The following is a 12,933-nucleotide window of genomic DNA, read 5'->3' as shown; positions in this document are numbered from 1 at the left end:
CCAGTCTGTGAAAGCCCCATTGAGTGTAATTATCTGTAATTTCCTCTTTTGTGTGCAGCCTCCCTGTATTTGATGTCTGCTGCACTGATTCCTTCTCTTATTATTTATCAAACGCCTGTTTTGTTTTCATGTGTTTTTTTCCAAGACTGCCTGTTATCATTGGGTTAACCCTCTGACCTCTGCCTTTATCCAACAACATGCATATTCATGACACAGAGGACCACATATTTATTAGTAGGCTTAAATTAGAGGCCAACCAACCCACATGTCTCTATATGTCCATCTTCAATGAAGCGATAAGACTTATAAATGATGGGAATGCAACATAATTAGTCATATATAAAACCAGAAAGAGATTATTATCTAAAAATCGCTACAAAAGTTGTCCATATTAAGCTCAAATGAAGAAGATCATAGATGGAAATTCAATTTCAAAAGTTCATATGCACATAATAAATTAAAGCAGATGTGTCTTTCTACATAGAGTGAAGCTGTGGAATTCTCTGGAAAAATTATTTAAAATGGTGCTCAAATATTATTCAATTTAAAAGACATATATAGCCTAAGGGAAAAATAATAGGACATTATGAACTTACAGAGTAATTTATGTTAAAATGACTGTCACTGACTTGAATGTCAAATCAAAGTCAAAGCATTTATTTTCATATGCACATTTAAAAATAAGTTTCCCTGTACAATAAAATTCTTCCTTTGTCTTCCACTCTGGATGATGATCTTATGTGACTGTATTCAATACTGCATGTATTGATGAACTGTTATATTATATGTTAAAAGAAAAAGGTCATCCAAAAGAGTCATCCATAATTATCCAATAATTATTCTATATAAGATCCTGCTCCTTTTTCAGACAAAGAATGTTTATAATCAGTTTGTGTTAGAATGGACTATCTGTTTTTGTAAAATTGGAATTGGAAAACACACATTGAAGTGAGTGAAATGAAAAATAAAATTAAACTAAACTAACTGAGTGAACTAAATTAAATCACTGTGCATTCAGTTAATACTAGTACAATTACTTAGATCTTCTTTTTGAAGGCTCTGTCTTATATAAATTATCTTCTGTGTCACAATCAGAAAGCACACCTTTTCTCAGTTTCCTCCCTAGATTTATCTTGCTGACAGATGTAATTAATATTTTAGTGGGAGGATATTGTAATCCCAACAGAGACAAGGGCATTACAAGAGGGTGAGCGAGGTGCCAAAACAAATCTGATCTTCTCATATTTTGTTGAGCTAAAAAACATAAAGTTGCTACAGATGCTGGAGCTTCAAAAAGTTATCAAAAACTCTTGCTATTTCAGTGCTCCTGCAGGTTCAGTAGGTCTCCTGTGCAGTGCACATTTCATTTCCGACCCCTGCTTAGTTTTCCTGAAACTGGACGCCGGCTGCTGATTAATAAAACATCCATTGTGTGCTGCTGGCTGATCACCGGAGCCCTTTCAGCTGTATAAGTGGTGAAAGGCGACATAATCTCCCCCAGAACAAGATCTGGACTGAGATTGAGTCACACACAACAGAGAGAGGAGCTCAGCAGGAGGACTTCAGCATGTTAAAGCCTCAGCAGCACGGCGAGCTCCTCCTGCACGACTCCCTACCGGTGTTTGGGAAGCCGTGGTACTGGCAGCGCAGCAGCAGCACCATGGAGAGCACCCGCAGCCTGGCGCAGGTCATCATGGAGATGCGCGATGAAATCAAGAAGCTGGAGGCGGAGAACCGAGAGCTGCGGGGAGACTGTGGTCCAGGGCAAAGCAGCCCGGTGTCTACAGCAGCAGAGCAGCGGGCGGGAGTGGAGGAAAACCCCTATGTGAACCTGAGGAGGAATGCGTCTGCGCCAGTTCTGGAGGGCCAGTACAAAGGTGAGAGAAAAGGCCTGTAACTACACAGCTGGTTGATTTTAAACTAGTAGGTTTATTTATTTATTTGTTTATTTGCTTGTTTTTACTGTTTTATTATCAAGATAATTGTTAATTGAGCACTCCAACAGTTTGCCACCACACTTTAATTAAGCCAGTGGCTACTTCACGCAAAAAAGTGCGAAAATGACACATTTTGATCAATTTTAAGATTATTGGAAAGTTATTAGATAAAATGAGGTTTAAATTAGACCAATATATAGGAGAGATGTTGTGATATCTTTTTTCTTTTCCCAATACTGATCTGATACATTTGTTTTTCTATTCCTTTGACATGGAAAAAAAAAGTTAACAGCTGTATATTATGAAGCATGTATGGATAAGATTGCTGTCATTGTTGTATGTCTATTGTCTATTGGCACTCGAGTGAAAATAGTTACATGGCATCTGTTCAGCTATTTACACTTGGCCCCCTTGTTTATCTAACTACTTTAAAAAAAAAAAAAGGGGTTAGGAAAAGATCATGGTTAGTCTATTCTATTCCATTAACCACACTGGCTAATTAAAGCCTGGGTGCAAATAGCATTTTTGGCTACACACGCCTGGGTGCTTGTCGCTGCCATGTTAGGTTACACACACCCAGGTGTAAATAGCCAAATTGGCTATTCCAACCTGGGTGCAAATGGCATTGTTAGCTGCTGACACCTGGGCAATGGTCGTATCTGCCTTTAAAAAATTAGCAGATGAGGCTAATAAATTACTTGATATTAGACCAGTGCATATTCACATGCTGATGAGTGTATTTAAGGCATTTCCAACAACCCTAAATGTTAAACAAAATTTCCTTTTTGTGTTGTTTTTTCATATATTTCTCTGCACTGTGAAAATGAATCATCCCAATGCACCATGTTCATGTTATTTCACAGAAAACACTGTCATGACTGTCCGAAGGTACTCCATAAGCTCCAACCTGTCTGGGGTGACCATGAGAGAGGGAAGAGCACAGCGGAGTGACTCTGGATGGGGAAGACTGCAAGAGGGAATCCAGCATGGGAATGGCATCTTTGGTAACTCGGCCAGAGGAGAAGTGGGGAAAGTTACCAACAGACACTCCCTGCAGGAATATGTGCACAAAAACAGGTACAGACAGGCATGTCATGCACTTTTAATCCCAGAAATGTAGGGTTAAAAAATTCTTGAATAAAGTTTGGTTGTCAGTTAGTTTTAGACTGGGTTGCACCAACAAAGATTAATTATATGTAAGATTAATTCTAATCATAGTTTAAACTAGTTTTTAACTCTGATTTAAATCAGAAACATGAGTAAATCCAAATTTAGAATTAAGGGGAACTCTGTTGCACAACTAAAAAATAATCTCAGTAAATCTAAGTTTGGTGATGTAAACGGAAATCAAATTTTTAGTTAAAAATGACATAAAATTTTGAGTTTAATCAGTATGGAGTTGCTTGCTTACCCAAATAAAATAAAATAAAATAAAATAAAATAAAATAAAAATGACAAAAAACGCTGCCTTGTTAGCTTGCTAGCTAAAAAGTTCTTTATGCTAGCTAGCTAAAAAATTAACTGAATATTAAATTGTGAACCATAATTTGAGTGTTTTAAAAAGTGCTCATTTTTGGTGTGACTGAACCTTAATATATTTTAAAATGTGTTTTCTCTCATTAAGTTAGATCTTTTCATAAATTTTACTTTATGGCCATGTAAGTCTTGTGATTTCTTTGACATTTTAGGGCCAAGGTAAAAACTGTCACCTTCCTCCTACCTGTGGATGACATTTACACCAACCGGCCGGTTCTGACCAAGCACCAGGAGGAGCCTAAAGTCACTGAGCTGGCTTCCATAACTGAGACAGAGTCTTGAGACAGGACACTGAACATATTTTCAAGACTGTGGCTGTGGCCATGAGACAAAGTACACACTCGAACTGAACCTCTGTGGCTTCAAAACAGGTTAGCCTCTTTATTTAAGTCAGTGAAGATTGGGCTCTTACTGCGTCAGCCAGCAGACCGATTTTATCACACCTGACCACACAAACAGAGGACTCTGGTTACAGGTGTGGTTTTCATCCGGCCATGGCGATCCTTGCCCGGTCAACGGTGATGAGACACGGGGCCCTCTGCAGCGAGGATCAGGTGTCTGGACTGCTCTCCCAACCTGGGGTGTTGTTTTTGGAGTGAGACAAACACCCGCAGGTGACAGGTCTTTAATGGACAGTCGTGATCGCTGACTCAGGCCTCGTGAGCAACATCACACCCATTATTTATTCATCTTTGTTTCTCTTCACAATGTAAACTTAAATGGGTTGTCAAGATGCCACGTGTGTGTCTAAACAAGTGACAGTGTTCGTAAAGAGTGTATTTTTTTAGTCTGAATCATAAGCTGTAGTCTGCTTTCATGTATGGAAGTCTCCTTGTAAATATACCAGTGTTTGGTACAATAATATGAAAATCTTTAATTTTCATAAAGGCAATGTAATCTATTACCTGTGATATATGCAGTGTTATGAATTGTTCTGATGCATTTTTAAAATTGCATTATGTTTCACTCTTATGCAGTGGGTGATTTCTTTTTTAGTTTTTAACAGTAGGGATAGCATTAATCATGTATATTTTTCAAATCCCACCACTTTGATGGTACTGATGGTAGCAAGTTAATGTGATGTGGTCGGTGCAGGTTATTTTCACATTACCTGCTCCACTCCCTTCAGTATTTATAGTATAATTTATAATATATAATACTATCTATCCATGATGAAATTGACAAATGCAGCTCAGAGAGAAAAAGATAATTACAATTCTGCTGCTTCATTGTCTTCAGTGCAAGGCTGGTCAAGTAGAGGGAATCTAGGTGTCACACTGACTGAAAAAATATGCTAAATTCAGGATTGGGTTTTTAAAACAATAAGCTTCTTCTAATCTAAGATTACAAAAATGCATTTTTTCCCTATAGTTTGTACATAATGCTTATTTTCCAATTGTAAAAACTAACAAAGTGGAGAAAAATAAAAAAGCTGTATTATTTTACAAATTTAAATTCCTAACTTTACAGTTAAATGTGAATGCCCAGCCTCTTGGCACTACTTTTTTTAAAATCTGGCCCTTTTAAAAAAGTAATTGAATAGGCCTGCTGCAGATTTTGTTTGTTTTAGAGCACCAAGCAAACAAGGTTGAAATGTATGAAAACAAAAGTAAAGTGACTTAATATTTTTATTCTCACTGACAGAGCAAAGGCATTTATTATTCAATGACGGATACATGAGCTACACAGAAAACACGTGCTGTCATCTTAAACTTTAATATAGGCCTAATATTTGATCTGCTACATTCAAAGTATCACACATTTACTCAAAGGAAACACACAATGCAGAGAATCTAGTTAGCTGATGTAACAAATAATGAACACAATATACAAAAAGCTGTTTTGTTAACCAGCAATGAGTTAAATATGCTGCATCTTGTCTGATGAGTCAATTATGGGCAATCAGCCATTCATCAGGTAATTACCAGTTCACAGCACCACACAGAACCTGGTTTGGGTGTGTTTGCTTTGATTGTTTGTTTCAACAGCACCAGACATCACCTGTTGGTCCTCTGTGTCCACATGGCTGTCACTCTCTAAGCTGTGCATTTGTTTTTCTGTGAATTTCACCTCTGTTTGGCCAAAATCACCTGTATCCTTTAACTGGTCTCCATCCTCTGATTGAACATCAGTGTGCAGGCTTCCGTAGCTCTCTGAGTCCCGAGGTTTGATGGCTGGGAGTGTCTGGGGTTCAGACATATGTGAGGATGACGGGGGTTCAGTCAGGCTGTCTCCATAATTCATTGGGATCAAGCAAAGGTCATCCGTACACGGCTTCTGAAAAGCTACAGCAGAGGAAGAAAGTGAGTGAGAGAGGGGAAGAGATTGATGTATAGCTGACTGCAGGACATTTAAAAAGTAAATAACTGACAATTAAAAGTCCTTCTTCCCCAATTTAAATGATGCAGAGTAAATCACTAGGCAGCAAACAGACCTGGTCTGCGGAGACCTGGCTGATTGCTCATCTGGTTGTCCTGATGTCTGGCACCAGTCTCCAGGTCTGAGAGACCCATAATCTGCTGCTCACTGACTCTTGTGTTCCTCTCAAGAAAGTAAGTGGTCATTCTGCCTTTCCCCTTCACCTCGATCTCCCCTCGCTTCTGGATAACAAAGCTTTTATTCTTCAAAGCCCTGGGAAACATGGACAGAGGACAAGAAGATGTGGAAATCAGAAAGAGGACAAATGTCAAATTGTGTATGAATACAAGTGTTTTCTGGCATGAGTGTGCGCTTCCTCACTGGTGAACAGTTGGGCTCAGATGGATCTTGTCGGGGAGGCCGTGACTCTCCATGCGAGATGCAGTGTTGACTGTGTCTCCAAACAGACAGTAGCGAGGCATCTTCTCCCCAACTACACCTGCCAGGACAGGACCACTGTGGAGACCCACTCGGATCTGCAGACATATAAGGAGTCAAATAACAGATGCTGTGTTCTGACAGGAGAGAAAAAACATGTTTAATGCATAAAAGCCTTAACACACATGCTTTTGAAGCAACGGAAGAAGCCTTAAAATTATTTACTTCAACACACAATATGTAGGTTGTGCTGCTCTGGGTGTCTCAAACATTGACACGCGCCTGGGATCAAAATCTATCTAACATGACTCAGGCAGAAATCATACTCAATTGTTGGTAATATTATAGTTTTATTTACATTATGGTCATGTGTGCTTACTTCCTTCTTCACACTGTGGTGTATAGAACATATCCTGTATTTTCCCAGAAATTACAACAACTAGTAGCTTGCAGAAAACACACTGTTTCCTTGAATAAATTACAGCTTTCTCTGGGTTTACCCAATGTTAGAAACAGCTGGGATAATGTAAGTACACAACTCATCTAAATATATAATATAGGTCTATGTTATTTAGATATTTTAATGCAGAAATATTATGTTATCATAGCTTTACCTAATGCCACACTACAAAAATACTTCAGTATTAAAGTAAAAGTACAGAAGTACAGTATGAGCAATAAAATGTACTCCTTAGGCAAAATGATCGCTATGACTTTTATCAGGATTTTTTTTAGAATTGGATCACTGGATCATTATTAAAAAAATGGTGATGGGTAGTTTATTTTTTATATTTTCTTTGTATTTAAGTAAGAAGTCATCAGGTACATCATACACTTGTTTTGGAAACCACACTAAACAAAACAAACAAACAAACAAAAAAGTCCAAGAGTCTGTGTGTAGAAGACAATCAGGATGGTCACAATACAACTCATGCATTTTACATGAAATCTGTTCTACATGGGTTGATAAACTCAATCTTTACTTACTGATATTTATCAAATATCTTTTAGAGTAAAAAGTACAATATTCCCCACTGAAATATGGTAGAGTATAACTATAAAGCATAATAAAATTGAAATAGTCAAGCAGAAATACTTAAACTTTGTATTTCAGTAATGTACTTGGGTAAATGTACTTATTTACTTTCCGCCATTTTGTATTTGTGAAATGCAGTACAAACACTGTTGCACCTGAATGGGTCCTCCTGTCACAGGGTTAATAACCTCTCTGGCAGCCAAGATCATACCCAGGGCAAAGTTGGCCACCCTCTCAGCATGGCTGGAGACAGGAATGGGCACCCCACCTACCACCATGTAGGCGTCCCCGATGGTCTCAACCTGGGAAACACCAAATAAAAACAGACAATATCAGTGGCTCAAAAAGTATGGCGACAAAAATCTGTGTTAAATTTGTTGTGTGTACCTTGTAAACATTGTGCACAGTTGTGAGCCGGTCGAATCGGAGGTACATGGAGTTCAGCATGAGGACAATTTGGATGGGCTCACAGAGGGAGCAGATGTTAGTGAAGGTCACCACGTCACTGAACAGGATGGTGCACTCTTTAAATTCTCCTATAGGATATACAAACACACGTAGCAGAGACACAATCGTGCACACAAACTTCAAACTGATTCAATATTCATAGCATTTTCCCTCCATGAACCTGCTTCTACAGTCTTGCCCTCCTTCAGCTGGTTGGCGACATGTTTGGGCAGCATGGCATACAGCAAGTTCTCTGTCTTCCTCCGCTCCTCCTCCAGGTGCTGAGACAGGAGGCGGAGCTCCTCTTTCTTCTTCTCCAGCTGATTGGACAGCTCAATTTCAGCCAGTCGCTGCTGATTGAGCAGGATTAGGTCACGGGTGACGTCATGGGGCGCAATGTCAGAAATGTGCATGTCTCTCTCCTCCAGCTCCTGAAGGCTTCTCAGCAGAGGAGAAGCTTGGTAGAGCATACAGTCTAGAGACGGCATCCAGATCATCTGACCTGCGCGGAGACAACATAAATACTTCTTTTATCGGCTTATAGTACACAAAGTATATATACATTTTTTTTCTTTTGTCCTCTACCTCTGAGTTGCAGCATGGGCCTGTTCTTCCACCCTTCAGGCATCATGTCCCTCCGTGTTTGCAGGACAAAGTGGCTGTTAATGAACTTCCTGATGCTGGAGATGGTGAAGGTGACTTCAGGATGCACAATGGTGAAGTAAAGGTCCAGGTGGATGCTCATCGTTTGGAGTCCAGGGACAATCCTCTGGAGGTTCACCCCTGCCTGGTGCACCACCAGCTGCCGCAGACACCACCAGGGTCAATCAGTTAATATGATCCAGTTACATGTGAATGGCGGATTTCAGATATTGGACTTCAAAATGCCCCTCTAATATATTGTAAAATATGCTGCACCTGCTCATCGAAGACTATGTGGAATGGGAAAGCATGGCAGAAAGTCTTCAGGTCAATGTTGAGGGTTGTAGGGTACACCGGCTGAAAACCCTTCAACAGTTTACCTGTGAGGCGAGACAAAAGGTGTCACAGTTTGTACTTTGCAAATAAAGGCACACATGTACAGGTGCCTGTACATGTGCAACTACTCAGATATTTTACTTAAGTACCAGTACCACAATATAGTAAGTATGTATAAATAAAGATTGATGAAACAGTGCAGAAGGAAGAATTAAGTTCTGCTATACAATTTCTATTAGTATTTTGTTTTTGTTTTTTTCTAATATTAAATTTTAAGTGAAATATTGGATCATTTGATCTCTGAGATTTGAACAGCTTTTAAGTTAAACCATCCCAAACATTTAAAGGGGAACAGTCTTCATTTGAAAAGTAAGTACTAACTATAGCTGTCAAATAAATCTAGTAGAGTGCAAAGTACAGCGTTTCCCTCTGATTTGCAGTGGTGTAGAAGTTCAAGAACATCAAAATTGTACAGTACTTGAGTAAAAGTACTTTGTTACTTTCCATCACCGATCTTGGATACAATTAATTATACTTTGGAATTCTGTTGACGTCTCTGACTCAACCTGTTGTTTCAAGGTTTCCATAATTATGGGTGTGTGTACTTTACCTTTCCCAAGGTGAACCAGTCCCCTAATGGTCTCCCAGTGACTCCTGTGCATAGACAAACTGAGACTGGATCTCTTTTGATGAAGAGGCTGAGGACACAGAGAGGACAGAGGTGGACTTCCACTGAAATCAGTAATGTCATGTTAACTGTTATGGGTCATATAGTTCATATGTAGCTAACCTCTTTAATCCAGATCATGGCATTACGTCGGTTAGCCAAAGGCTGGAGGGATTGGGTTCTTGGAAAAGGCCCGGTTTTACTGGACCGAGCAGCAGCAGCCGGCCACTGTGTCACCAAGAAAACCACATGCTCCTTCTTCCCAGTTCTCTCCTGCTCCTCCAGCTGGCTGACGATCTCCATCGTTACCTCACTGTTGAAAAAATCTCTAGCAACAGCGCTAATAATACCTGTAAAACAGATGGATGTCACTTAAGTCAATTTAATTAATCAGGAAGCCAATGAAAAGGGCTAAATTATGAGAATAATACAAAAGGTCATAGATAAAACTGCCATTTATATTAGATGAAGTGTTTTTAATTACCAGGAACAATGTGGCAGAGTCCTCTGCGGTCTGAATAATAATGAAGAAGCATGGTGCCATCAGGGTTTCTCTCCACCCGAAATGATGGTGCATTCATTTCCTACAGGAATCAAGAACAATGGATTATAAATCACAGTTTTCTCTATAAAATAAGAAAACAAGATAGTAAAGACCACACAGAATTGTCATGAGAGCAGGCACCTTGTAGGAGAGAGCGAGGTAGCTGTGAAGTGCATCCAAATTCTCGGTGAATTCAAATAAATTTCCGCCTAGAGTCCGCAGCATATGATCATAGCCTGAGCGTTTGCAAAACTCAAAGAAATATTCTCCAAACTGCCTCAAGACAACCTCTGGCTTCACGCCTGCCAAAGAAGGATAATGTATGACAAGTATGTTACTTGTTCATTCATTTTGATTTATTTTCCATTTAAAACTGCACCAATGTCTGAAACATGAACACACATGATAATTAATTCACCTAGAAGCTTGCAGGCTTCTGTAACTAACTGCATGGTGATTTCATCTTGATAGACCTCATAGGTGAGGAAGGTATCCTGGACCCCAGCTGCATCCCTGTAGGATGGTGATGATGTGGGCAAGAGAGTGGATTTATTGTTTCTGTGATTATGATAAAGATAAATGATGAAACTTGAAGAAGAAATATTGATTTTAAAAATTAAAATCTAAAGGTAATACATTATTTACCAACTACACAAAGTCATTTGGAGCTTTTAACCCTCATCCTGCCAACATAACATACAAGGACTATCAACTGTGGCCCTTGGGAACCCCAAACATCACAGCAAAATGTCATCTTATTTCTGTCTTATTATAATACTATTAGTTATGCACTTAATGTCATCTGAAGGAAACAAAGGAATTATTATGATCATTTTAGGAAAGTTACAGTTAATTTGCATATATGTGTAAAATGAAAATGAGCACATGAGGAAATCTGTCTGCTGCATCTGTCTCTTGACAGAGTGCCCCTACCCCCCAGTGGTGTGTGATACTCACAAATTAACTCAATAAATAAATAAATAAATAAATAAATAAATAAATAAATAAATAAACAGTCCTCCCTAAGAGTGTCTGACACTGAGTAAATATTTTTTTAAATAAGTATTTATTTAATAGGTATTTATATGTTCAAATCATCAAAGACTAATTATTATTTATATTTCATTTGTGTCTTCATTCATGCTATACTGACCTAACTATATGTTATTTGTGCAATAATTCAACTGTGTAATACTGTGCTATAATATTAAATCAGCAGTTGCTCATACGTCTATTCTTGAATAAAACAGTTTTTCTATAACACTGCATAAACATAAGAAGAAGACCGAAAAAAACACTGGTTAAAAAACAGAAAACAATGATATGGAAGCATTAAGAGCAAACTGACTGGCAAAGTCATGAAAAACTGTGAGACAGCTGTGAGATATGACAAACAAGTATATCTCTAGGATTCATCAGTCGGTGAGATAAAGTAAGCTTTGAAACCAAACTGTGAATACAGTAAACAGAAAAATGCTCTTTTACCTGAGATTGATCCACGTCTCCTCGCCAAACTTTTCAACTACCAGCGATTTCAAACAGGTGTTGATAAATCCATACTGTCGAGGACAAGTACATCATGGTGAAACAGGTCTAGAGAGAAAATAATAATAATAAAAAAAATAAAAAACAAGCTCTGTAAAAGCAGCATACCATATCTTTGACAAGTTTTACAGCCTAATTTGTCCACCGGTCACTTTTTCCTTCAGAGTCTCCTCGTCACATCGCTCTGTCCGCAGTCAGTCCAACCTTAAACCCCGATGATGGTGATGATGATGATGATGATGATGATGATGACTGTGTCCCCACCGACTGTAAACGCAGCTGTATGGAGACTGACAGCTGTGTCCTACAGAGACAAGGAGCTGTTCCGTCCAGCCTGGTGCTGAAATCCGTCCTGGACTGGAGACAGTACTCCTCCACATTAGAGTTAAATACATCCCGCTTTTCTACTACCTACAGTTTATTGTTAAACATCTATTAAAAGCTAAACGATAGTGACATCTTGCAGGAATCGATAAAAAATGATTTAGTTATATACATATATATATATATATATATATATATATATATATATATATATATATATATATATATATATATATATATACATGTATATACATGTATATATATATATATATATATATAAAAATAATGTCAGTGGTTTTTTTTATGGTTATCTTTAAGGAACATAGCTAAATTCAGCCTAAAATTGATAAGATTGCGGTGAAACAGTTGCAGATAATTTGTTTTCAGGTCGTTATGATCTTATTCTGGTTTGATTTCTACTGACGTCAAAAGTTCCAGCATCAAAGGCAGATAAGAGCAGTCTGTCCAAGAGTCACAGCAGGGTGCAGAGACACAGAGCATCACTGCAGTATCATCACACATACAACTAAATACTGCGCCAATGCTGTCGGTGACACATATTTCACCACAACAAAATTAAATGAAGCCGCAGGCAGCGATGAACGGGGACAGATGATGAACATCTGGCTGATCAACAAAGAAGGTGATGGACAGATCGCGCCACATCCAGTGTTTTGCCAAATATCCTCGTGATGTTTCCTCAAACAATGAGAAAAAAGAACATGTGCATACAAAATAACAACACGATGTTAAATATCACTGCGGCCTCCCCGTTTGATCTCAACACAATTTGAAACACTTGATATCAACCATTTACAGATTATGTTGGTCTGAAAAACAACATATCGGTAAAGTTTGTAGATGATGCTGCCTCATGTTCAGGATGACTGGCCCGACGGTCTGGGAGGAGTTTGCAAAAACAGGACTTTGATCAAACGGTGAAAAAGTCATAGAGTTGACACTTGTAAAGCAGAAGACTGACTGAAAAAACATGCACATGAATTGGACGATTAAAATGGTGAAATCATTTTGAGTTTTACTGTACTGTACTGTAATAATAAGAAATAAATAAAGAATGATCAGAACAAAAATAATCAGGGTCTGCAGAGCAATGCTGCTTGAA

At 38.5% G+C, this 12,933-nt stretch overlaps 2 protein-coding genes across 2 annotated transcripts; one reads left to right on the top strand and one right to left on the bottom strand.

Annotated features, from left to right (window-relative positions):
- Positions 1-1,528: 1,528 nt before the first annotated feature.
- On the top strand, positions 1,529-4,651 carry LOC146328088 (coiled-coil domain-containing protein 195-like). The gene is made up of 3 exons (XM_084716342.1): positions 1,529-1,877; positions 2,801-3,014; positions 3,626-4,651. The coding sequence occupies exons 1-3, from the start codon at positions 1,568-1,570 to the stop codon at positions 3,753-3,755; spliced, it is 654 nt and encodes a 217-aa protein (XP_084572468.1). The 5' UTR covers positions 1,529-1,567; the 3' UTR covers positions 3,756-4,651.
- A 636-nt stretch (positions 4,652-5,287) lies between these two features.
- On the bottom strand, positions 5,288-11,850 carry LOC146328087 (guanylate cyclase soluble subunit beta-2-like). The gene is made up of 15 exons (XM_084716341.1): positions 11,595-11,850; positions 11,427-11,500; positions 10,360-10,454; positions 10,083-10,243; positions 9,882-9,981; positions 9,521-9,747; positions 9,341-9,428; positions 8,671-8,774; positions 8,338-8,554; positions 7,934-8,254; positions 7,693-7,841; positions 7,461-7,607; positions 6,213-6,367; positions 5,908-6,104; positions 5,288-5,758 (listed from the first exon to the last, which is right to left on the bottom strand). The coding sequence occupies exons 1-15, from the start codon at positions 11,595-11,597 to the stop codon at positions 5,403-5,405; spliced, it is 2,394 nt and encodes a 797-aa protein (XP_084572467.1). The 5' UTR covers positions 11,598-11,850; the 3' UTR covers positions 5,288-5,402.
- Positions 11,851-12,933: the final 1,083 nt, after the last annotated feature.

Source organism: Lutjanus erythropterus, chromosome 4 (assembly GCF_056507025.1).
Source record: "Lutjanus erythropterus isolate fLutEry1 chromosome 4, fLutEry1.hap2, whole genome shotgun sequence".
NCBI classification, from domain to species: Eukaryota; Metazoa; Chordata; class Actinopteri; order Lutjaniformes; family Lutjanidae; genus Lutjanus; species Lutjanus erythropterus.
The sequence above is the reverse complement of the archived record's forward strand: the minus strand, read 5'-3'. Positions and strand labels throughout refer to the sequence as shown.

Excerpts from the sequence above, each read along its gene's own strand:
- LOC146328088 (XM_084716342.1), top strand. The coding sequence starts at position 1,568 with ATGTTAAAGCCTCAGCAGCACGGCGAGCTCCTCCTGCACGACTCCCTA. Across the intron at positions 1,878-2,800 it reads TCTGGAGGGCCAGTACAAAG|AAAACACTGTCATGACTGTC; the intron begins GTGAGAGAAAAG and ends GTTATTTCACAG. Across the intron at positions 3,015-3,625 it reads GAATATGTGCACAAAAACAG|GGCCAAGGTAAAAACTGTCA; the intron begins GTACAGACAGGC and ends TTGACATTTTAG.
- LOC146328087 (XM_084716341.1), bottom strand. Across the intron at positions 10,455-11,426 it reads GAGACGTGGATCAATCTCAG|GGATGCAGCTGGGGTCCAGG; the intron begins GTAAAAGAGCAT and ends ACCATCCTACAG. Across the intron at positions 8,555-8,670 it reads ACATAGTCTTCGATGAGCAG|CTGGTGGTGCACCAGGCAGG; the intron begins GTGCAGCATATT and ends TGTCTGCGGCAG.